The sequence below is a fragment of the Drosophila innubila genome, chromosome X (genome assembly GCF_004354385.1).
Source record: "Drosophila innubila isolate TH190305 chromosome X, UK_Dinn_1.0, whole genome shotgun sequence".
NCBI classification, from domain to species: Eukaryota; Metazoa; Arthropoda; class Insecta; order Diptera; family Drosophilidae; genus Drosophila; species Drosophila innubila.
In genome coordinates, this window is record NC_047626.1 from 25,625,148 (window position 1) to 25,649,382 (window position 24,235).

The 24,235-nt window shown below is 36.1% G+C and overlaps 1 protein-coding gene across 4 annotated transcripts in view; it reads right to left on the reverse strand.

The window, feature by feature from the left end:
* Positions 1 to 24,235, reverse strand: part of LOC117794275 (ras GTPase-activating protein raskol) — a 53,734-nt gene that overhangs the window by 19,622 nt on the left and 9,877 nt on the right. The window contains exons 2-5 of one of the 4 annotated variants that reach the window (XM_034634866.1): positions 21,243 to 21,355; positions 20,982 to 21,014; positions 20,692 to 20,878; positions 744 to 815 (exon numbers count right to left, since the gene is read on the reverse strand). In XM_034634866.1, the coding sequence (XP_034490757.1) occupies positions 744 to 815; positions 20,692 to 20,878; positions 20,982 to 21,014; positions 21,243 to 21,355 (405 nt within the window). The remainder of the gene's footprint in view (positions 1 to 743; positions 816 to 20,691; positions 20,879 to 20,981; positions 21,015 to 21,242; positions 21,356 to 24,235) is intronic. The other 3 variants (XM_034634867.1, XM_034634868.1, XM_034634870.1) reach the window with 3 other exon arrangements.

Sequence of the window (24,235 nt, forward strand, 5' to 3'; positions counted from 1 at the left end):
GAGAGAAATCTAAAGGCTACATTTAATAAAGCTTAAAATATATTGAAAATGAAATGAAATTTATACTTTTTTAAATTCTATATCACATTTTACATGCATTTATTTATTAAACAAAATACACTAATAATTAATAATTTTTGTTTAAAAAGTGCAGTTAATTTATGGCTGTATATTTTCAAAATCATGTTTTACTTTAATTTATATAAATAAATAAATAAATATATAAAAATCGGTAGCTCGATTTTCGCTGTACTGATTTTGAAATAATTTAATCAGATTATTATTTTGACGTTATATGAGCTAAAAATATTTTCAAGAAAAATCTATCCCTTGATACATTATCAAAAACTTCAAACTGTCAGAACTTACTCAAAAGATTACAAATTTCCTTGCGGAATGTCAATTTATTTATAATCGATCTTTAGAATTAATACCCCGCTTTCTTTATTTGATTCTACGCACATACATATAATACCTAATATGTATATATACTAATATATTATGTATATTATACATAATTGTTAAATATAATTCCAACTAATGAGATTGACAAGGTTGTTAAATATTGTGAGACATGGCTTAAAACGAAATCTAGATATTTTTTATTTGCAACAACCAAGACCTATTTAGAGGATATATTTATAGATAATAAACTTCAATAATGTTTACCCAAGGTTTCTCAAATTGAAAAACTTTTACTACAGACAAGTGTATTCTATCAGCCTAACAATGAAATTGTTTACCTTCATTTAATGACGTATCGTTTAGCGCCGTATCAAAGTGTATGCGAGGCAGTGTCTTCGATTTGTACTCACCTGCAAAGAGAGAGATATTGTTAAAAAGAGATAGATATATAGTGTTGAGAGTCTTTTATCAGTTGTGCATGACTATATAATAGAGCTTAGGTTTGTGGCAAATTGTTTAAAATGAACCGGAGAACTTTAACAATAACCCGACCCATTTACATAGCTTGACCTTTGTTTCGCAAGGCGATGCCAACTTGTTATGAATTCATTTCAATTAATGCTAAATATGAAAAGTAACAAGACAACAACAGCGATGCCAACAGCGACAGCAACAAGAACAACAAAAAATTGCGCCAATTCAGCGGCAAGCGCAAGTTATGTGCATAATTGTGTCGTCAAATGACAAAAGACGCCTCGTTCAGAGCTACAGATACAGATACAAATATATGTAGATACATTTACAACTCGAGATACATCTACAGATACTGATACGAGCATTCGCATTCAGAGCAGCTGCAGCGGAAGGCGAAGAGGGGGCAGGGGAAGGAGGAGACACGTGTGAACGCACATTGAATAGCCTTCACATAGAATGGAAAACCCTCTCTCCACCCAGCCCCCCTTCCGCCCACCCACCTCCTAAGCAGACGCTTCTGATGAGGAAGTTGCAGTGCGCGAGTGAAAGGGTTTTTTTCCAACCCGAAAACCAGTTTTCAAAACTCACAAATCATTCAGAATCATTCACATTCAAGTCATTCACACTCAGAACGAATGTCAACGAATGTTCCTCATGATTATTCTCATCTTCCAGTCTCATTTCCAATTTCTCATTGCTTTTGTTGCATTTGTAGCGGTTTCTTACAGGTTGCGCTTGCTAAAACGGATTATTGTGTGTGAGTCTGTTGCCACAAAATGTTGCAACGTCAGCGTTGCAATCGCCGTTAGCTCTTTGCATCGATTAACCGAAAGGGCAAACGGAATTCATCCATTTATCCATCTATCCAACCATGCGCCACAAATTGAGCGCATCTTTACTGACTCTACTGACTCTGAGTGCATGAATACACTCACAAACACTCACTCACTCCGTCATTCTTTCAGATATTCATTCGCACTTATTCGCACAACTGTAAAATTCTGCGAGGCCTCACTAATGACATCAAAGCAAAAGTGCCCCGTCTCCAAGTTACAGACCCCTCTCTCATTACAGATCCCGTCACAGTAGCTGATGATGTCATTGGCATCATAAAGTGCGTATCATCAAATATGATACATTAACGAATCCGACTATACAAGCTATATTTTCTTCTGCCTTTTCCTTCCATTTTCTTCTTTATACGTTTTTATTTTTTATCATCACTTGGAGAATGGGAATATATGTATGTACATGTATTTACTATGCTGAATCGATAAGAGTTTGTTTATCTTTAAAATACCGAATGTTTGACACCTCAAACATATCAAAAGTCAGTCAGTTCTCTGTATAGTCTGCAGTTAAACAGTTCTAACAATAATTATTTATCTTTCGAGAATTTTTTCAGCTTCTCCAATTTTTCTCAACTCTCTCTACGCATTACAGATTTAAAAATACATCGAACAATCGAAATCTAGATTTTTGCGAAAGCAATTTTCAATGAGTTTAACACAATTATTTGTTTGACGATCAATCGAGTTATTTAAATAGATTTGATTCAGAATCAAAATTGGGGAATACAATTTTTTCCATCACTGCCAATATTTTCTACATATAGTATTTTCCCCTTGACGCTTTTTCAAAAACTTTAAAATGTCATAACTTTGTCAATATTCAATTTAATCATATTTTGGTCTCTATTTTGATTCTGCATCCGAAGTGAAGAGTTAAATTTTTTCTCCTTTCTTCGAAAACTTCAAGCTGTTACAACTTTATCAAATCTTAACCGATTTCCTTGCGCAATATAGATTTTATCAATATTTGATTCTCTACTTTGATTCTGTGTCAAAATTGGAAAATTTAATTTTTTTTACCAATCTCCCTATCAATCTTTTTCACTCCCTTTCTCCCGCTCTACTGCTGTTGGCATCGTTATAAATATATCGATATGCGTTAAGAATAAAATGAGATTATTGATTAACAATTATTAGTTAATGCAATTATATAAAAATTATCGATAGTTAATACATCGATAACAAATATATCGATATGCACTATCTATGCTTTATCGATACCTAATTACGAACACTTTAAGAGATTGTATATTTCTCTTTCTCACGCTAGTAATCTTCCCCATTCTATCTCTTTCTCCGTCGTCATCTCAATCTCACAAATATATCCCTCGATTACTTACTCCTACTGCCCGCTGCCTCGAGCGCTGCTGTCGGTGGCATAATACCGCTGCCGTTGCTGCTGCCGCCACTGCACAATTGCAGCTGATCCTGTTGTTGTTGGTGTTGTTGTTGCAATTGCAATTGCTGTTGCTGCAGCTGTTGTTGTTGTTGTTGTTGGTAGAGCAACTGCAGCTCACAGTGCACCTCGTGTATGGGCGGTGTTGGAGCATCGTCGCGTTCGCCGCGCAAACAGGAGGCGAGGCCACGCCCACGCGGCATTGTGCTGCGCCGCAGCGGCTGCTCCATGGCAACGGCGCGACACTGCGCTGGCGTCGACTGCAGCGTCGACTGCTGCGTCGGTGTGCGTGGCATTGAATGCATTTTACGCTGCGTGTCCAGCTGATTTTGATCCTGAATTTGTTGTTGTTGTTGCTGTTGTTGGTGCTGCTGCTGCAGCTGCAGTCGCTGCTTGCTGCGCTGCTGCTGCGACGTCTGCAGCTGCGCCTCGTCGTTGACTGTGCGCAGTGCACCGCAGTTCATATTCAATTAACGTATTTTGGTTTCCTTTTATCGCTTGGTAATTTCAGTTTTTTTTTTGGTACTTTTTTGGTATTTTGTATTGTATTAATTTGTTGTTTTTTTTTTGCCTTTTTGTTAGTTGTTTTTGTTTTTGGTTTGTGTTGCATGTGTTTGTTTAAAGATTACGGCATGTTATCCATTCACTGGCTCTGCAAATTCATAACTTAATTAGTCCTGGCGACGAGTAACGAGCAGCGAGTAACCAGTAGCGAGTTAATTTTAAAGCGCGACACGCTCGCTAAACCCGTCAACCGACCGAGTGGCTAACTGGCAGACTAACTGACTCGACTGACTGAATCGTTGGTCACGACGGATGCCGCCCAAAAACACTGCTGCTGCGTCGACAGCGGCAGCGGCGCCAACGTCGCGACTTTGGCGGTTTCGCTTGCCTGCGTCGGCAATTAAGATTTATGGTCATGGCGTGCTGGGTGCCCTAAGGTTTGACCCTGACTCGCTGGTTTAGGGACAACACAATCCCTCAACCCTCACCCCTTAAACTCTCACAATGCCCACCTTCCCCCTCCTGCCCTATCACCTAACATATTTTCCCATTTGTGGCAAATTGTTAACTAATTCATTATTATTTTTAAATTTTTTTGGCACGCGCGACTGCGCAGCGTCTGTTCCTGCATTTTGGCTTCTTCTTTCTCCTCTCCTTCTTCTTATTCTTGCTTGTCTTTAGCCCAAAAGTGTTATCGTCATCGTTGTTTAAACAATTTTCTTTATAACTTGTACAATTTTACGCTAGTTGACTTTTGGCGTAAGCAAACTATACGGAACGGAATGGTAATGAAACGAACATATTTGCCACTGTTGTTGATATCTGATTAGTGACTAATCGATAATAAATCGATCAACTTAATAACCAACGAAATTAAGAAAATTGCACTAGATTTTGTAAACATCAACATCAACAACACTATCTGTTGAAGCCGATTAACCAATATAACTGTTATCGATAACTACGTGTTTACTAGGATTATCATTCGTCAGTTATGGAAACTTTAACACAAGTGTTAACTAATAAATGTAACGATATACTAGGAGCAAACTACATTTCCAACAAATCGATAATAAATTGATAAAAAAAATTATTTTTGTTTAGTAATAATTGTCATAGTGACGATAGTTCGATTCGACATAAAATATCGATAGCATACATATCGATTAGCATGAAAAACTGATTTATCGATATACATTTATGCATAATTAATCACAGTGTTTTTGACGAATACAATGATACGCTCAAATGTTTGTCAATTCTAGGCCGCAATTTATCATTTCCATTTTCCACTTTTCTTTTAGCTCTGCGGCTTTTCTATTACTATTGTTGTTGTTGTTGTTGTTATTGTGGATTGTCGTTGTGGCTAATGAATTTTCCTTTTTGATTGCGTTACGGTGCCAAGTTGCGTGCGTTTTGCCATGAACACTTTTCTATAATCATTTTCAGTTTTTCTTCTTTACTGTTTATATTTTTTGCTTTTGTCTTCAGCTGCGTGAGCCCAAAAAAAAGAAAAGAAAACTAAAAACTCGCATGACGTCTAAAAAGATGACTACACACACATTCGTATGTATTTATGCATATAGTTATGGTTATAGTTGTAGCGATAAACATAAATTTCGCCGTCTCGGCCGCTTTACTTTCTCCATTCTCCATACAGAGAGACAGAGGACGCCGCACGCAGCTGTTCTCAACGCGTCGCGTCGCTGCCAACGCCAACTGCAACGAAGCGTAACGCTAACGTCGACGTCGACGTTGACGTTGACGTTGACGGCAACGTCGCACCTGTAAGCGCAGCTCAGGACTTTAGACGGAATGAACGGAAGTGCGAGCCAGTGGCCAGAAATGGAGAGAATTTGATATACGTGCACATATGGTTATAGGATCGAGCAACCATATGGGCATGGGAATGTGCGTGTGTGTGTGTGTGTGAGTGTGAAGAGGAAGAAGAGCAACAACAACAAAGCGACGCCGACTGCAGCAGCGGATGCGCCGAATAAAGCAATCATTGCAGCGAGTTGCAGCCAACCTAATGCTGATTAATGCAACAATAATATCTCACAACAACAACAACATCGGCCACTCATAACAACAAAGGACAACAACACATCCGCGTGGGTCGCAACATAATGAATAATTTGGCAGCGCTGCATTTTTGCACGTCGCGGCGACGCGTCAAATTCGCAGTTGACGTCGACGTCGCCGCAACAACTCATGCATGAGAAGTTTAGAGGGTTGCTGCTGAAGTTGCTCACACATAACAACTAAGAATCTATGTTTAAATCTATGATATTATGAAAGACTAAATTTTTTTTAATTTAAATGTAATTTATCAATTTTGAAAATTTACAAATATATTTTTTTTAGACTTAGTTTGTACATTTTGATAAGATTTTTTTTCAAAATTCTTTTAAATTTCCTTGACTTTGCCTCAACAAGCAATATCTTAAATGGGTATTTCATAATTGCATGTTGTGACTGAAATTGAAAAACCTAAATCAAATGTCAAATTTTTCCCACTTTGTCAGAGTTCACTGTACTTGAAACGGGTTTAAAGAGCAACATACTTAAAGTCAGTTGACAAATTTAACAATTTATTTATCTAAACATGATCAGGATTACGCATAAACGTTCTCAAGTGCTTACTGTCATGAATTCTTTCTCTTGTAGGTTAATCAACTTTTTCTCTCTTTCTTTCTCTTATTTTTGTCACTTTTCAACTTGATTCTTGCCTGCGACTGGCGTATTACGAGTATCATCACGGAAATGATCAAGCAAACAATGTTTATACGGTAAAGATAATTGTAATTATACACTGATTGACTTGGCTAATGCGAAACTGCCGAGTTCGTTTTCAGCGATGCCACTTTCAATGTTAATGAGCTTCTGTTTCTCAGTAATTTGAGAGCGTTACCACTTGTTTACAAAAAAAATCAAGCACAGTTGCAGAATGAAATGAACTGGTTGAATTATAGATCAACAAGCGACTATCTTTAGTTTATATTGACGAGAATTATTAGCAATACATTATTTATCTCAAGAGATTAATTTATTACAAGAAAATCAGTGAGTTATACATTGGGTGGGCTTTTAAAGCTTGTTAAAAGATATTGTTTTTTGCTTTTAATTATATTGTATTGTTTAAAACAACTTTTTATTGAACTTATAAAGAGTAGAAGCCTTAAAAGCTTTCAAAGCTTACCATTAAAACGAACATATAATTAAAATGAAAGCTTTTACTATAAGAGCTTACATGGAAAAGTTAATATTTTCTGATTGTGCTTTAGAATATTTAAGCTGCTTAAAGTTGAATAGGCAACATTTCGAAAAAAAAAAGTCTTAAAAAAAATTGTTGTATTACAATAGTTGTATTAAAGATAAGTGGAGTGCATTTAACAATGTGTATAAAATGTAATTCAATACAATTACAAAAATTCTTGCTTTATAATATGCAATTAATGTAAAAGTTGGACTTCCAGCTAAGCACATTCTATATGTGTTGATAGTTTTCGATCGACCCTCGTTGCAGGCATTCAACCATTACTTTCTTCGCTTGAACGTGGACGTGGGAAACTTTGTCCGATTGTCGCATAGAACAAAAGATGCAAAAGTCAGACGACGCAGTCGCAGTCGCCGTCGCCGTCGCCATCGCAGTCAGCGTCGCCGTTGACGTTGGCAGCGCTGAAAACGCAGTTAGAGCTACCACAACAATTGGCCATTTCGAGTATGATGAGCGTTATGCAAGCAGAGTCAGAGTCACAGGGTCTCTTTGAATTGTGGGTCTGGTCTCGTAGAGCCGACAAGCACAATTCCCGGAGGGAGCTACCGAGGCCCCTAAGGTCGTTGCCATTGCGGCGGCGCCAACAACACAGCAAGACAGAGGAGGAGGAGGGAGGAGTTGAAAGCGTGCAGATCAGAGTGAGATTTCTATTATATGGTATTATACGATATGCTGTGCCCAGTTTTATTTGCACGGTCGGAGAGTTCAGTCTCCGTTTCGGTTCTCCTCCTTCTCGCCAGGGTAATTGACGCTGGTGATGATCAAAATGGACCACGATGATTGCGGCGATAATTGCGACATACATAAAGCCAGCAAAGAAGTGAGATAGACAGAGAAAGATAGAGAGAGAGAGAGAGAGAGGCACGCACAGAGAATAAAATGAATGAAAAGAAGAAAGAGACGCAGACAAACAAAGCGACAGATAGACAGACTGACTACAGCTGAAGTACGTGAACGAAACAGTCAAAAGGGGAGGCAGAAAGAAGAGGGAGGGCGGTAGAAAGGGGGCAGGGGAGAAGGGGGAGGAGCACATGGGGGCAGATAGCCATAAACGTGTTGCCTTTTGTGTGATTCATTCAGAACAATGCACACTCAATTCGGCTTGAAACGTCAACTGAAAAACTAAGCAGGTAATGCTTTCGGAGGCGTGGCAGTGGGCGGGCGGGAGGTACAATCGTTATTGTTGTGGTCGTTGATCGTTCGTTGGCCACAGTCAAATTAAATTAACAACAAGCCAAGAAAGCAAATGACAACAACAATAAAAAGTGAAAATTGTTGTTTATTGTAGTTCGTCCGGTCAGCTTTTTTTCTCTTTATTTTCTGTATTTTTTTTAGACGGATATTTGCGGTTCTTTTCGGGGACAGCCCATTTACAGAGTGAGAAAGAGATAAAAAAAAAAAGAAGAAAATTCTCCAATTGTCTTTTCTTTCACATAGTACAACAGACCATGAATTTCAATGGGCTCGCAATAATCACACCGAATAAACTCTTGAGAATTTCTCGTTTTGTTTTCCACTCGATCACCAGCATCATCATCATCATCATCAGTTTAATCTGTAAACATTCGTTTAAGTTTACAGATACAGATACTGATACATAAGCTTTAATCCGTTAAATACTTCAGTTATAAGTTATTTTTTTCTTTTTTTTTTGCTTATAAACTGTTATTTGAACATTAGTAACATTTCTTCTTTGTTTTACGATTTTGAGATAAAATTTTTTTAAAAAGTATTATTTTATTCCAATAAAAATATAATATTGTTGTATAATATTTTCTTATCGTCTTGAGTGATGAGAGGAGTCTCAAATTTGACTACTTTTTGGAAAATTAATATTGATAATGAACGCACAACCTTAACGGTTTGAGCTAGAGGACTGCAATTTTAACAGAAGAATTTATAAAATTGATATATTGTTCAAATTCCAAATAATCACATTTCTATAATTAAAACGGGAGCAAAGTCGTGCTTTAATTGTATGTCTCTTTTCCTGTCCCGGGGTATATATGTATATAGCTATATCTGTCTACATATTTTCATTAAGTTCTGGACATTACGCACACAGTGATATTTTCCACATTCTTAAAGGAGTCTGTATCCTTAACATAGATTTAGCTTTAGCTTTCTTTATTCGTCTCTCTCGCTGTCTTATTATCATTTTATCTGTATTTTTTATTATCCTTTCTCTTTGCTATATGTCTTACTTAAACTAAGCGCTTTTCATTGGAAACATTTTTTTGTAGGCTTTCGACGATTTGAAAATAATGAACTTCCCGTCAACGTTTTTTTTCCTCCCTTTTCTTCTCTGCCTTTCTCACACTAGTTCTGAATGTTGCTCTAGTCTTTTCAAATATCTAGAGCTACTGCCTATAACACTTCACTACACAGTCTCAACTAACTCTTCCCCAATTAACTTGGCTCTTGGTGATTCATTATCATCAAAATGACTGAAACACTGTGGTTGAAAATGAGCCACACTTTCCACTCAACACTTGGCAAACGCAATTTTTCACACGCTCAAGCGGGGAGGGGGCTGCAAAGAGGGGCAGTTGCGAATGAGAGAAGAAGCAGAAGCAGCAGCAGCAGAAGAAGAAACGGACGATTGTTAGTTGGCGTCTTTAGCTATCTCCACTTTAAGGGGCTGTCGTAAGTAAAATAGCTCTACCGCTTGCTGAAATAGGGGGGAAGGTGTTGAAGAGCAAGGGGAGGAGGAGAGGAGGTTGTTTCTCATTTGCCAAGTCTTTCAAGCGGCCGCCCGACCGCCCACTTTTGGCTCGTTATTCGTGTCAACATGTGTTGCATATTATGTAAATTATTTAGCAGGGCAAAAAACTACAGCTGCTTCCAAAGGGGGGTTTCAAAAGAGGGTTCAACGGGGGGTAGGGGTACTGGCCAAGGAAAGAGGGGAGGGGTCTGGGCCTTGTCTTTCGGGCCCCTAAGTAGTAGCGCCCAACGGGGTCTTTGTGATGTTGAAATGGGCACATAAAGCAATTTAACTGTTTTGTGCTCTTTCTCTCTTTTTGTCCCTCTTCTATAAAAAGGGGTATAGGGGGAGTAGGTAGGGGAAGGAGGACTGTTGGGCATTTTGTGTTTTAATGGCAGAATTGTGTGAACTTATTGTTGTTGTTTTTAGTTTGCCTTTAGTTTGCTTGTTTACGCGATTATTTTTCCTTATTTTAATTTTTCTTTTCGCTAAATTTATCTGATTTTTTCTCCTCAAGCAGAAGACGTCGGATTGGCGTTGAATTTGAAAAGTTTTATTTTTGGAAATGATTTCAAACGCATCTCAAGGTGTGATAAACATTCGTGTAAACAAATCAAAAGCAAAATAGTGGCCATGGTGCTTCAGTCCCCGAGTAACTGCGCTTCAATCGAACTCTTCCGAATCAATTGTGCCCAGCCCTGAGAGTCGAACCATTCACCGAGCCATCATCTCCAACCCCAACCCCACAACCCAATAATAAAATTGTAGCCCCATTCCGTATTGCGATTCAATATAAACAATGGGCACACAATGGACATGTTTACAGTTTACATAGCTGCAACTGTTGCCAGCGAGATCTGTCGAAGATCTATTTAACTTTGGTCAAAACTAAGTCAATGCTAGATCAACTTATTCTGAAAAGATCGCACAATTCAACTGAACTAAAAGATGCAAAAGTAAAGTTAACTGGGATAGATCTGTCTACAATCGATCTTTAAATCGATAGAATTTCTAGTCTAGAAAGGAATTTTTAGAATACATACATTAAATTGATCGATAGGATACTATGCAGGATCGAGAAAGCTGATCTTGGGAATAGAACTATTGATCGCTTAAATTTCTAGTCACAAATAAAAGTGATTGATAAAAAAAAGTATCTGGAGGACAGAACTAGAAATGCAAAAACATCGATTCTCCTAAACATCGACGTGTAATATAATTATAAATATACACATACAGTGTTTGCAAAACACACATTTTTCGATAACTGTATATATATTTTAATGACTCATTGAATTTATAAAAATTAGTGAATCGGATTTTGATTTTTCGAGAGTCTGTGTTTCTGAGTATCGATGTTTTTGCCCCTCTAGACAGAATAGTGTGAAGCGATCGATGAGCGGTGGTCTACTTAAATCGTTTTGGATGAGTTTCTAAGGTACAGTCAATGGGATAACATATTCACATATTGTGATAAACAATTTAAATGTTAGAATATTTAAGACAGTTTTATTTTTTTTTTTTTTGAATACATTTTTTGCTGAAAAATAAAGTCAGACAATCGACAGACAAAAAATTTAAAATACAAATGAATAATATACCATATGGGATTGCAAATACTTAACATTCTTAGAATTTGAGTACTCTTCAAAATGATGTAGTCCGAAATGAGTCATGGGAAAATTAAGATATATTCACAATGCTCATGTTGAAAGTAAAGTGAATCTGAATGTCAAAGTCATCAAATTTAACGTTTATACTACATTTCCCACAAACTAAGTTCAGATCTGAAAAATTCATTTCATTTTGTTTAAAACATCAAGTTAGGACAGAATAATATCAAAATAACAATGTTTAAATATTTTCCAGTCATATAAGAGTTTTCTTGAATTTGTTCTGCCTAATAGAGAAGTTATTAAATGGTATCTTTACACTTGCTTTGCGTGTCTTAGATGAAAATAGACTAAATGTGAGTGAATTAGTGAGTATACCCCGTCGTCATATATACATATATCTATTATATAATTGGCTATCTGAAATTGGAAGTGGAAACAATTGCCTTATGTAGATCGACTGCTCTCGACGGGGCCACAAGACGTTCATGATTATGATGATAATGATGGAGAAGATGATGATGATGATGACGACATCGCGCAGTTTTTGTGCAAAGTGCGAACGGGCAATTTACATGCACAGCCACAGATACAGATACAGATATATATATATACATATACAGATACAGTCATGCAAATGTGTTGAGCGTGAACCGAGTGACTGACAGATATTTATGACATATGAATTACTGAATGTGGCGTTGTTAATTGTTGTTGTTGCTGCCGTTGTTTTGTAGTTATGCCTCAAATGGTTCAATTGAACAGCAGCAGCAGCAGCAACAACAACAACGACTTCAAAGTAACGGATACAAACTGAGGAAATTCACTTTTAATCAACTGCACACAGTTGCAGATACATTTGTATCTAACACATCCCATATGCGTGCGTGTGTGTGTATCTAAAACTATCTATGCATGGCTGTTCCAGCTGGAAGCACCCATAATGCACCTGTTGGCAGCCGCATCGTTGACAGACAGTCAGACTGACAGACGGACGGGCAGATGGAGAGCTGTCTCAGCTGAATGCGGAGAGCAGACAAGTTGAGGGGAGAGTCGTTTGAGACCGACTTGAAGGTTGCTGTTGCCTATTGCAATGCATTTTAAATTTGACTTTATCTATTTGTGCATAAAATTAGCTAACAGAGAGGTAAACAGACAGAAAAAAAGAGAGAGAAGAGAGAAAAAGACACAGAGAGGGGAACAACAATAGCAACAACTCAAGCAAGCTAGCGACAAAAAAACGTAAAAAAAGCGCGCAGCAATCGCTGTCTTTTTTTGGCCTGGCAATTTCACCCACAACAAGGCAACAACGCGACACTCAGACAGATGGATAGAAGTCCAAAGAGAACAGCAACAACAACATCTATGGCATTCATCATCAACAATGGCAATAGTCGCAGCTACCCGCAAACACCCAACAAAGGGAGCGTCTATTGTTTCGCTTGAAGTTTGAGTTTTCATTGTGAAAACCAAAAAAAAAAAAGGTAGAGTATTTCATAGCGGATATCACGACTATGTGTTGTACCTTGATCTGCAGATTGATTGTTAGATTAACACAGAGAAATTGGCTTAAATTCGATCTAATCGTTTTGGGAGAAACTGTTATGTTGTCTTTCGTTATCAGTTCGTTTGAAGAGCTGAAAAATGCTTTCTACAGCTATAAAAAGACTACGGTTAGTAATATCAGACAATAGTATTGATAAACTTTGCATATTTTATAATATTTGATGAGATACTGTCGAATCTTACTGAATAACTAAATCTGAATGCAGACATTGAAAAAATTCTTTTGGACAAGTTGTCTTAAAAGGCGTTTTTAATAAAAATGCCTCTCAAAAGTTCTCCTTAAACGAAATCTTTATAAGAAAAAATTTTACAGAGAGTTTCCCATACGAAATTTGCAATCGAGAAGTTTTCCACAAAAATTTATAGAAGTACGTAACACAAAAGGTTTTTTTGTGACTTGTCATAAACCATAAAAACATAATCATAACAAAAAGATTGTTGAGAGAAGTTCTCTTTGAATAAATTTCTTGTAGGAAAACTATTTACAGATGAGTTCATAGACGTTGCATATCTTTTAAAAAAAAATCTTACAGATAAGTTGCTTATAAAGAAGTAATTAAAATAGAAGTTTCCTTGAAAAACTATTATCTCAAAGATAAATTGAACTTATATTCATCAGTTGTAATAAAAACCTATGCATATATTAATTTTGATGAGAATTAGACGAATTAAGTTGAATGAGTTAAAAAAAAATATATAGTTAATTTTGGATCAGTTGACTAATTTCGTGTTTTTTATAAATTCAAAAGAAAATGAGAAGAAAAGAGGGAATTTTTGTTATTTAGAAAATAATATAGTATTACTTTAATTTAAGCTTAGTTCAACGGGTAAGAGTATGAATAAAGTTGGCGTAAAATTAACTTTGTTGCGTTAAAATTTTCGTCAGTCTGTAATTTCGCTGTGGTTGTCATTGTTTTTGCTGTGGTTGTTGGTGTTGTTGTCTCGTTTGAGACAATCTCTAGCTAGGGACAGTCCCCAAAGCTCTGTAGTTGGGTGGTGCTGCTGACGATGGTGTAGCAGTGCATTTGATTAATGATTTTATGCTTTTAAAATACACAACAATTTCAATTATTTATGCGCAGCATTAAAAAAAAAAAAAGAAAGTTTTCATAGCAGCAACCACAACAACAACAATAACACTTGTGAATTGCGTATTTATGCAGTTTTATTTAAAATGTATATTTAGAACAAAAAAAAACCTCTAAACGAGGTAAAAGTCTAGTGACGAAAGCCATTTCTAGACCCAAAATTTCTGATATCCAATTTTGTGACGAACAAAATTCAGTTTAATCTAAAATGTTAAATAAAATATAAATTAATATAAAAAAACGAAAATTGGCATTGTGCACTGTGAGTAAAAGGGTGATCTTCTTTGTACATAAAATAACTTTTGCGCAGTGCCGAATGCCAATTTTCGTTTTTATATAATTATATTTTATTTAAAACAGATTAAACTGAATTTTATTCGTCACAAAATGATATCAAAATTTGTCTAAAATAACTTTCATCATAGACTTTACCTCGTTTAGAGGTTTTTTTTGTGGGATATCAGAAATTTTTGCAATTGCTTTTGCTTTTGACATTGTAACTTTATCATTAATGCAAGCAAATAGTAAAATATAAAAATTTAGTTGTTGAACGTATTTCATATTTAAAAAATTTTTTTTCTTTAATTATAAAGAAAAACTAGCGGGCTCCGCCCCCTGCTCGCTTTGCTCGCGTTGCTACAGCCGAGCATACTCTACTGTCGGAGACCCCGAATTTACTATGAAAAAAAAAAGTTTTTCATACTAAGACTTGGATTTCACCCGATCGGTCCTATGACAGCTATATGATATAGTGGTTCCGATTAGAACCAACTTTGTTCAGGATATATAAGTCTTAAATAAATGCATATTCTATTAGTTTGGTTACGATATCTAGTAAAACAAAAAAGTTTTTCATACTAAGACTTAATATTGGACCGATCGGTCCTATGACAGCTATATGATATAGTGGTCCGATTTGAACCAACTTTGGTCAGGATATATAAAACCAAGATAAATGCATATTGTATTAGTTTGGTTAAGATTTCTCATTAAACAAAAAAGTTTTTCATACTAAAACCTAATTTTGACCCGATCGGTCATATGACAGCTATATGATATAGTGGTCCGATTTGAACCAACTTTGGTCAGGATATATAAAACCAAGATAAATGCATATTGTATTAGTTTGGTTAAGATTTCTCATTAAACAAAAAAGTTTTTCATACTAAAACCTAATTTTGACCCGATCGGTCATATGACAGCTATATGATATAGTGGTCCGATTTGAACCAACTTTGGTCAGAATATATAAAACCAAGTTAAATGCATATTGTATCATTTTGGTTGAGATATCTCATAAAACCAAAAAGTTTTTCGTACTAAAACGTGATTTTCGACCGATAGAAAAATGTATTTATTCATAACAGGTAATATCTTCCGAACCCCTCAACCAAAATTTATGTTTCATATACCAAAAAACGAAATTGTACGTATTACAACCTATTAAAATTTAACAAAAATCGTTAGAGCCGTTTTGTCAGAAATCGCCAAAATGTAAGCTAAAAAACTTTATTTCACCTGTAAAATGTTACCTGAGTACTTTAGAAAAAAAGTTTAAAGGTACGCCTAAAAGCCCTCAAACACACCTTTCTAATGATATATAGAACATATCTGTAGCTTCTATGGTTTGGAAACTGTTGAGGTTTCAATTTTGGCGGATTTAGCGTTTTCCCGCTAAACTAGCGAAATTGAAAAAGTCGTAGAACAAACATTTCTAGATTTTGAAAAGGAATCAATCCCCATCATTACATTTAAGCTCCTTTAGCGCTTTGATGCAAACAGACAAACAGACAAACAGACAAACAGACAAACAGACAAACAAACTGACTTTTCATTTCATTTTGAGAAGTCCACTAAAATTTTCAAATTTATTTATCTTTTGAACCAGTTATCGGATTTGGGTGATTGAGGTATCAATCGACGCGTATTTTTAATTAGAATTTTTAAAAAATAAAAAATTTTACCAAAAGCCCCAACGGCCCCATAAGCTGCAATTATCAAAATTTTTCCCTCCCACTTACACCCCGTATCTCATGACCCAGGTTGGTTAGAAAAAGTTTTAGTACGCCATTTTGTAAGTTAGAACTAAACCTGTCGATCGGTATATAACTCGATCTGATCGGACAGTCGTAGCAAATTTTCCAACTTAGCTGTATATATAGTTAGTCGCCTTTCGCACCCTTCGTGCTGCTTTCGTCACTAACGCGAACTGCCGTCCGCAGTGATATTTAGCAGCATTTTGTTGTCGTAGTGCTTGTTGTTCTTGGCGCATAATATAAATAAAATGTGGGTCATGTGCATCAAATTATTTAATTGGTGTCAATTGGCGGCATTTGCAGTGTATTTTATTTTTTTTGTTTTGCTGTTAAAGCTTTTGCCTATTTTTTGTTGTTTGTTTGCAACTTTTCTCTTGTTTTTTCTTTCTACTTTTTTTTGTTTTGGGTTGCTGTTAACTTGGCCAAATGCGACTGACACAGTTTGCAAAGACAACACGCAGTTGAATTCTGATTTACATAGGCCATAGATGGTACCCTCCCTCTATCCCCTCCTCCCCACCCTCCTTTCCTCAATCCCTCCACGTTGACCGCGATCCGTGTCACATGCAGAGACACTTTTAACCAAAAGCTGATCCGGATGCGATTATGGCCGTAAACGGTTTACAGTAATAACAACCACAAAAATAAAAATAATAATAACAACAACAACAACGAGGAGAACCACAAACGTTGGCTTTCCGGTGTCTCTTGGCCGCCTTTTGGGCGCTTACCACGGCATGCCACGCCCCTTTGCCCACCGCAAGAATATTGGTGTCAAGCGCTCATTTCCCTAATTCAGTTTACATTTCTTTCATTTCATTTTGTTTCCTCCATTCATTCATTTTGCAGTTTTTCTTTCACTTCTCTGGCGATCAAAAGAAGACAGCGAATAAAAACGCGCCCGAAACGCGAATGAAACGCGCACAGAACGCGTCTCGTGCGTTTTTGTGGGCGTTTTTAGACGTTACGAATTTTCCTTTGTGGAGGAAAACTGAAAACAGAATTTTTTGTTGTAAATTTTGTTTTTGCTAAATTTATAGCCCAGATCATGATGATGATGATGAGACTAGCCATGATAATTGTGTTGTTGTTGTTGTTTGTTGTAGTTGCCCAGTTTTAATGGGCGATTTTTGCTTAGTTCCTTTTTTTTGTTGTTTGTGTTGTGCGTTGTGCGTCGCCCGTTTATTTGTTGTTTTTTGCATTTGTTTTTGTTGATGTTGTTGTTGGTTTCGCGTTTATTTATAGAACATTTTATTTCGAATTCGCAACGCTCAACGGCGCGCATAGTTTTACAAAATATTTTCACTCGATGATTTTTCATTCACTTTTCACAAAACAAATCGAATAGCTATACAACAAATATTAAAAACAAAAAATATAATTAACATATGTAAATGTTGTGTGTCTCTTCTCTGGGACGCGAACCTAAAAACGCACAAACAATAACAAAAACACACACACTTGCAACATCGACCAGTCAGCCGCCACTCAGCTGTAAGCCCGAGTACAAAACAATAAAGAAAAACAAGAAAAAAAAAACAAGAAAATCCATCTGCAAGCAGAAGAAAACGTACCGAAGCGCGAGAGCTAACGAACGAGTAAAACGAACCCAACCGCCTGCGCCGGAAGCTTAAAGTAGACTGAAACGAATCGAACCGAACCGAAACGCAACAACAGTCAGCCAGCCAGCGAGCCAGCGACAAAGCTGGCCGAAATGCTCTTACAGTGGTACACAGCTGATTAAATGCCGACAAACTTTTCCAAAAACTTGTCAAAAAGTAAATTCAAAATCTTGATGAGGAAAATTTTCTTAAAATGTAGTGTGTCTTTGGTTTTATATATTATATTTAATGATGTAAAAATATAATTAAAAAATCGATATTGATTTATATATGTATATATGCATATTTTTGTATGACATTGTGATGTAAGAAATATGAATGAAGAATGATATATGTAATATCTATATATATATTCTAAAAAAGTTAATTAATCAATGTATCAAGCTGTTTTACTTCACTCATTATATTATATCCGAGCTTTTGCGGCATTGAAAAGTTTGACAAAAAATATCGCTTATGCTTCTGGCCCGGTTAAGAATTAATATGCTAATTTTTTTAAATTCTGTTTTATAAAAGCTATTAGTATTTCTAAAATGGCATATTTAAGCAATTTTTCGACAAATTTAAGTGAAAATAGGTGAAAAATTAAGTGAAAATATGATTATTTGACTATAAAATTTACCAAAAAAAATTAACTAAATTATCACAGAAATATATTTTAAAGATTACTTTTATTGAGCTGAATTTTGAGGCTTGCAAATTAAACAGATTTTATAAAAAAAAATTCATAAAATTTGGATAATTTTGCAGCAATTCAACTAGCTAACTAAGTCACAATATCTCACAATATTTCAACACAGATAAAGGGTTTCTAAAAAAATCAACACCTTTAAGTTTGTAGCAAGTTTGAAATAAAAAGTGCTTAAGTCTTATCGAGTATATTTATTTTAGTTAAATTTTACAAATAACTCAGATGTAAAAATATTACATTACTTTTTATTCACATTTTTATAGTATTTGCTTCACAGTGCATTGACTTGCATGAAATGAAACGCAACGGAAATGAGACACGTTGCGCTCTCTTACTCTCTTTCGTTCTCTCTCTCCCTCTCAAAGTTCTCGGTTCATTGATGGAACAGTTTGGCAGTAGAAACAAAGTTTGAAACGGCAACGCATGAAGCGTTGCAAGTGTTTGCGTCGTGTTGCCGTTGTTGCTGTTGTTGTTGCGCGCTTTGTTTACATTTGCTGCAGCAAGCAGAAGCAAAGGCAGAAGAAGAAGAAGCAGCAGCAGCAAGTAGCAAAAAGCAACTTGAGCTAATCGCAGTTTTAATTGCATTTTAGTTTTGGTGTCGAGCAGCGACGCCTGCGCAGTGTTCGCTTCAGTGATTATTTAGCTTTGAATTGGCTTAACTCGTCCAACAGCAACATCAGCAGCCTTGATACGCAGCCATTAACAACATTAACAACAACATTAAAAGCCAACACCATGCACGCACAACAACAACAAGCGATGCGATGATTAACAATTGAAAAAATGCAACAAAAAAAAACCCAACAACTTAACAAGAAAACATAGTGTACAAAAAAATAAAAACAATGTGAATTTCAAAACAGCATGAAACGATAACAAATACAATAGCAATAACGATAGCGATAGCGATAGGTTCTGACATGACGTTAATGTGATCTAACAACTTTACTTTAAATTCAGCACTCGCCATTTTTTTTGCACGTTTTTGTTTCTTTTATGTAGGCAACAAACCATCCGATATTTCTCTGACGACTGTAAAATTATTGAACACGACATATATTTTTACAGTCGATATTCACCACAGGCAATAAAAAGCGAAATAGTTTGTCTTGCGTTTAGTTTAAGACAAGGCAACTCTGTAAGCTACATAGGCTGGGAGCTCCTCTCAAAATGCATTTTATGTTTAATCGATAACGATAGAAATAGCGATAACGCAGTAATAAAATGTATATTTTCCCCCTTTATTATTATCTCACTCGATTAAAAATTTCTCAAACCAAAAGTCTGCAAAGCTGATTGATAGACAATCAATAAACAATGCTGTAAAACAAAAGCAAAAACGATAGCCATTTCTTATTACGATTAAAGTGTACAAGCTGGAATCATCAATCAAGTACTTTATTTTTTTAAAAGAGAGCACATTAAATGCCTAATCGATAAACAATAATATCGATTCGCAAAGCTACCTTTGTTATGCTCGTTTTGTCGCCTGCACTTCAATGTTGTTCAATCGCGCGTAGATTGTCATTAACGAGTTCGCCATTGTTGTCGTGTGTCGGGTGGTTGTTGTATTCATATCGTTGTTCAATGGTTGTTGTGTATAGTGTATCGTTGCTCTTCCGCCACACAGAGTCGCTACTCCTTCCCTTCCCTTCCCTTACCTTACCTTCCCGCTCCTCCTTCCCCATCGCGCCTCGACAGCCATTCAGCTTCAACGCTGTCTGCTGTGTTGCTATTGTGCCCAATGTGCTGGCATGCGTGACGACGATACAAGCAAATTTCCTGAGTGACTTCTCACAGAGAAAGACAGAGAGAGAGAGAGAGGACGGTGGGAGGGGGGTGGGAGTGGGGTTGTAGTGTATAAGTTTTGAAGAGAAAAGGGCAGTTACACAGACACACGCTTTGATATGATCATCGGCCCCAAAACAACAACACGTATTGCAATTACTGCGCTCAATCGTAGGTCAATGCAATTAATAGTTAACCGCAATTGAGGGTTTGACTTTCCTCATCCAAAAACCTAGCCAACGAAGTTACATAATGATTTTTCTGAATGGAATGTCATTGGCAATAAATTTATCCGGCATTAAAAATTTTCTTTTTTCGTTAAAATAATTTTTTTTTGACAAGATTCGATTTATCCTTTAATCAATTTCTTATGTCATGATTAGTATAAAAAACACTAAACCATTTTAAAATGTTTTAAAATTGATTTGTTGCACCGTTACATTCCGGTACTGATACCGGAACCTGACAAAACTGAAATAGTTGACCCAGGACGTACCGGAACCGAAACTGGAACTATGTATGTTTCGGTTTAAATCCATGGCGAAAACCTTTACGCTTATTGAAATAAAAAATTTATAAAATGACCACGTTCAATCGGTCTGATCCCGAAATTAGAAAGAAGTTGGCTCAGCAGATCGTCTACATATCTATTTGCTATTATCCAAAAACTTACCTAGATCATTGTAGAGCGTTGTGTTCAGCACGATGTCGTTAAGTCCGTTCATGCCGTTGCCCAGACACGTGTCGGAATCCTCGTTCTCCTCGGCGAGCGTGGGCGGACCATCCCAAAGAGCTTTAGCTGGACGACGCACGCGATCCAGACGCACACGTGGTATATCCTCATAACAAACATCTCCCAGCTAAGAGAGAGAGATAGAGGCCGAGTTTAATTATCAGTCAAGTCAAAACAAAATGGCATCAACTTAAAGGTAAACAGTACAATATGGTTAGCACATTACCCACCTCAAGCTCCTTTTTTGGCGTTGCCGGAAATATCTACAAAATTAGTAGCGATTGTTTTTTTTTTGTACATATAATTTTGTGGGATCCATGTTATTAGTGGGTGCAATACAGAATGTGAAAAAGAGATACAGAAACAGAAGCACAGATACATACAATGAGCATGAGAAAGTGGTTTTTCTTGGCATTATTAGTTTGTTATTTGGTACAAGCGTTTCTCGTTACTCGCTACTCGTTGCATTTTGCTCGCTACTCGTTACTTACCGATATCTCTTCGCTGCAGTAGGCGGTAAATGTTTGATCATCCTGTTGCAGCACACAATATAGCGGTCCCCATGGCAGTGTTTTAATTAGACGTGTTAGTTCACCTTCCGTTTCTGCAAATAAAAAATAAACAAATTAAAACCGAACAGGGTATAAAAATAAGAGAAATTCTCGTCACGTTAGTTGAAACTAAAACTAGACACAATAATTTTTTGGTTAAGAATTATGTTATCTTCGTAATCTCAGTCCTTTCTTATCTATCAAATAAACATTCCAAATATGTATTTTTGTAAAGGAACGAGAAAATCAATCAATCAAAAAAATCAAATATTCAATTATTTTTACAATTGTGTCATCTCTAATTCTCAGTGTACTATATTTTAGGAATTTCAAATTCCATTTGTTATTTAAAGGATTAATATTATATAAATATAAATATAAATATAAATATAAATATAAATATAAATATAAATATAAATATAAATATAAATATAAATATAAATATAAATATAAATATAAATATAAATATAAATATAAATATAAATATAAATATAAATATAAATATAAATATAAATATAAATATTTATATTTATCTCTTTATTTATTTAACATTCTTGTAGTTGTAGTTCTACAAGTTTTTCTTGTAAATTTAAGAACTCATTGCATAATTATATCTCTTCTTTCCGTATAAATTAATAACTACACTAATTAAAATGATTAGTTTGCTGCAATTCACATTAATTTCACACTGGCGCCATCTAGTTCTAGCTCGTAGCAACAGCCACTTTATGCATTGAAGAAAAACATTGCATGCTTTTAGGTGGTACATTGAAATAATATAGTTTGCATTGCGCGCGCAGCGCTTTTGAGATAGAAAAAGAAACGGGCTAAAAAATACCAAAAAGCAAACAGACTAACTGTCATCTAGTTCCTCACTCCCCTTGGGACTGCACATATCGAATGCCGCTGCACGCATGCGTGTTGTTGCTAATAAGACAACGGCCAAAAAATTAGAAATGCAGTTTGGCACACGAGATCAGAGTCCGCAACTGCAACAGCAGCAGCGTCAAATGCCGTTTGCCGTCTGTGGAAATGTGAAAATTGTGTGGATTAGAAGTAGAAGATGAAAACGAAGAATTGAAAGAAATAGAAGCAAATAGCAACAACAATAAGAATAGCAATAGCAAATATAACAATGAGCAGCCAAGTTGAACTAAGTAACTGCGACTGCCTCACCTTCCTCCCCGTCCCCACTCCACTGTTCATCACTCACTCCACTCTACTCTACTCCATTTCAGCACCTCCCCCACCCCTGTGATGCTCTATTGCCCCTCCCCGACAACGTGTGGCTGCCCGCATCTGATTCAATAATCCCATCGCCCATTCCTCCTCTCGTCGTCGCGTTGCGTTTCGTGCCCCGGCAAAATTATTCTCAAAGTTCGTTTCACTTCGGTTCCCGGTTCCGTCAACGTATGCGATAACAATGTGAAGCGCAACAGCAACAACAATAACAAGATAAAAAAATAAGAAAAGCCAGTAAGAAAGTTCTGGCCAATTTCCTGACTATGAGATACCCGTTTTTTAAATAAAAATTATTATGGTGTTGCTTAAAAACTTTAAACATCCATTACTATCGTTATATTTATCGGATTTTGATGTGGATAATAGGATGGTTGAAAATAATAAAAGTTACCGTTCACTACTAAAAGAAGCGCTTTATCTTAAAAATAAAATTTTCATAATGCATTGGTTATTTTTAGTCGGTATCATTATATTCAGTCATGCTATTAATAATTCTATTACAAAACTACACTTTTCATGTTTTAAATATGAATATTGATCTTATTAATTTGATCTTATCATTATAAAATTTAATAAATTTTGTCCAACATTTATTGTATTGTTTTTCCTAAAAAAATGTTAAAAACTACTTGATCTCCGTAGGGTTCATAGAAGTCTGTGTGCCAAATTTTGTGGCTCTAGTTCTTACAGTCTCTGAGATCTAGGTGTTCATACAGACGGCGCTCATGATGATAATGATAAATATATCGTTTATTAACTTCAGTACTGTCAAACCACAGAAAAAAACACTCTTTTTCAGTTAATGATGCAGACATATTCCGTATATCTGGTTTTATGATGTGTAAAATATTAATATTTATATATTGTGCACTTTTCATGTGAGAGTTGAAAGATTTCTTTTATTTTAACTGCAATTTAAAAATTTAAAAAGCATTTTTTATTTGCAACATTTTGTTTTTTGAGTTATGACAGTATTGAGGTAAACGAGCGATATATGTATGTATATTTGATGGAGTCAGCAAAGCTTCCTTCTCACTGTTACATATGTATGTATAAACATAGCAACGAATACAATATACCCTAGTTTCGCACAAGTAACGGGTATAAAGATGATGATGATGATATTTGATGATGTTCACATGATGAGAGAGATGTTGAGACGTCGACCCAACGCGACCCCGAAAAGCAACAAAAACTAAAAACTTTAAATATAAATAATAATACAAAATAAAAAAGAACTTAGCCCACACTCGGAGTGAGAGAAGGTATGTGGAGTGGGGGAGGGGAACGAAGGGGGAGGGGGGTCACTTGTTGAGTGCCTGCTCTATCATCAGTTCGAGTACGAAACGCGAGTGTTTAAGCCCGGCGCCCGTCTGGCCATTTAACATAAATATTGTATGTAATTGTGAAGAGCGACCACAACGTGACGGTGACGACGACGTCGGCGTCGATTGCGACCGCGCATCGTGGCTCAGCAACTTTGCGTTAATTTTGAAATGTTCGTTGGTCGTTTTTATTTTTATTTTTTTTTTTGCATAAGAATTTCTCGCTTCTGAGTTCAATGCACTTTGTCAGCGCTTTTTAATGCCTCTACAGAACTTGTGCAGAGGGGAAGAAAGAAGAGAGAGGGACAGCAGGTGATGGGGTGGAGTGTTGTGGGGTATGTAGTCTGCCCACCTGCCAAGCGGCTG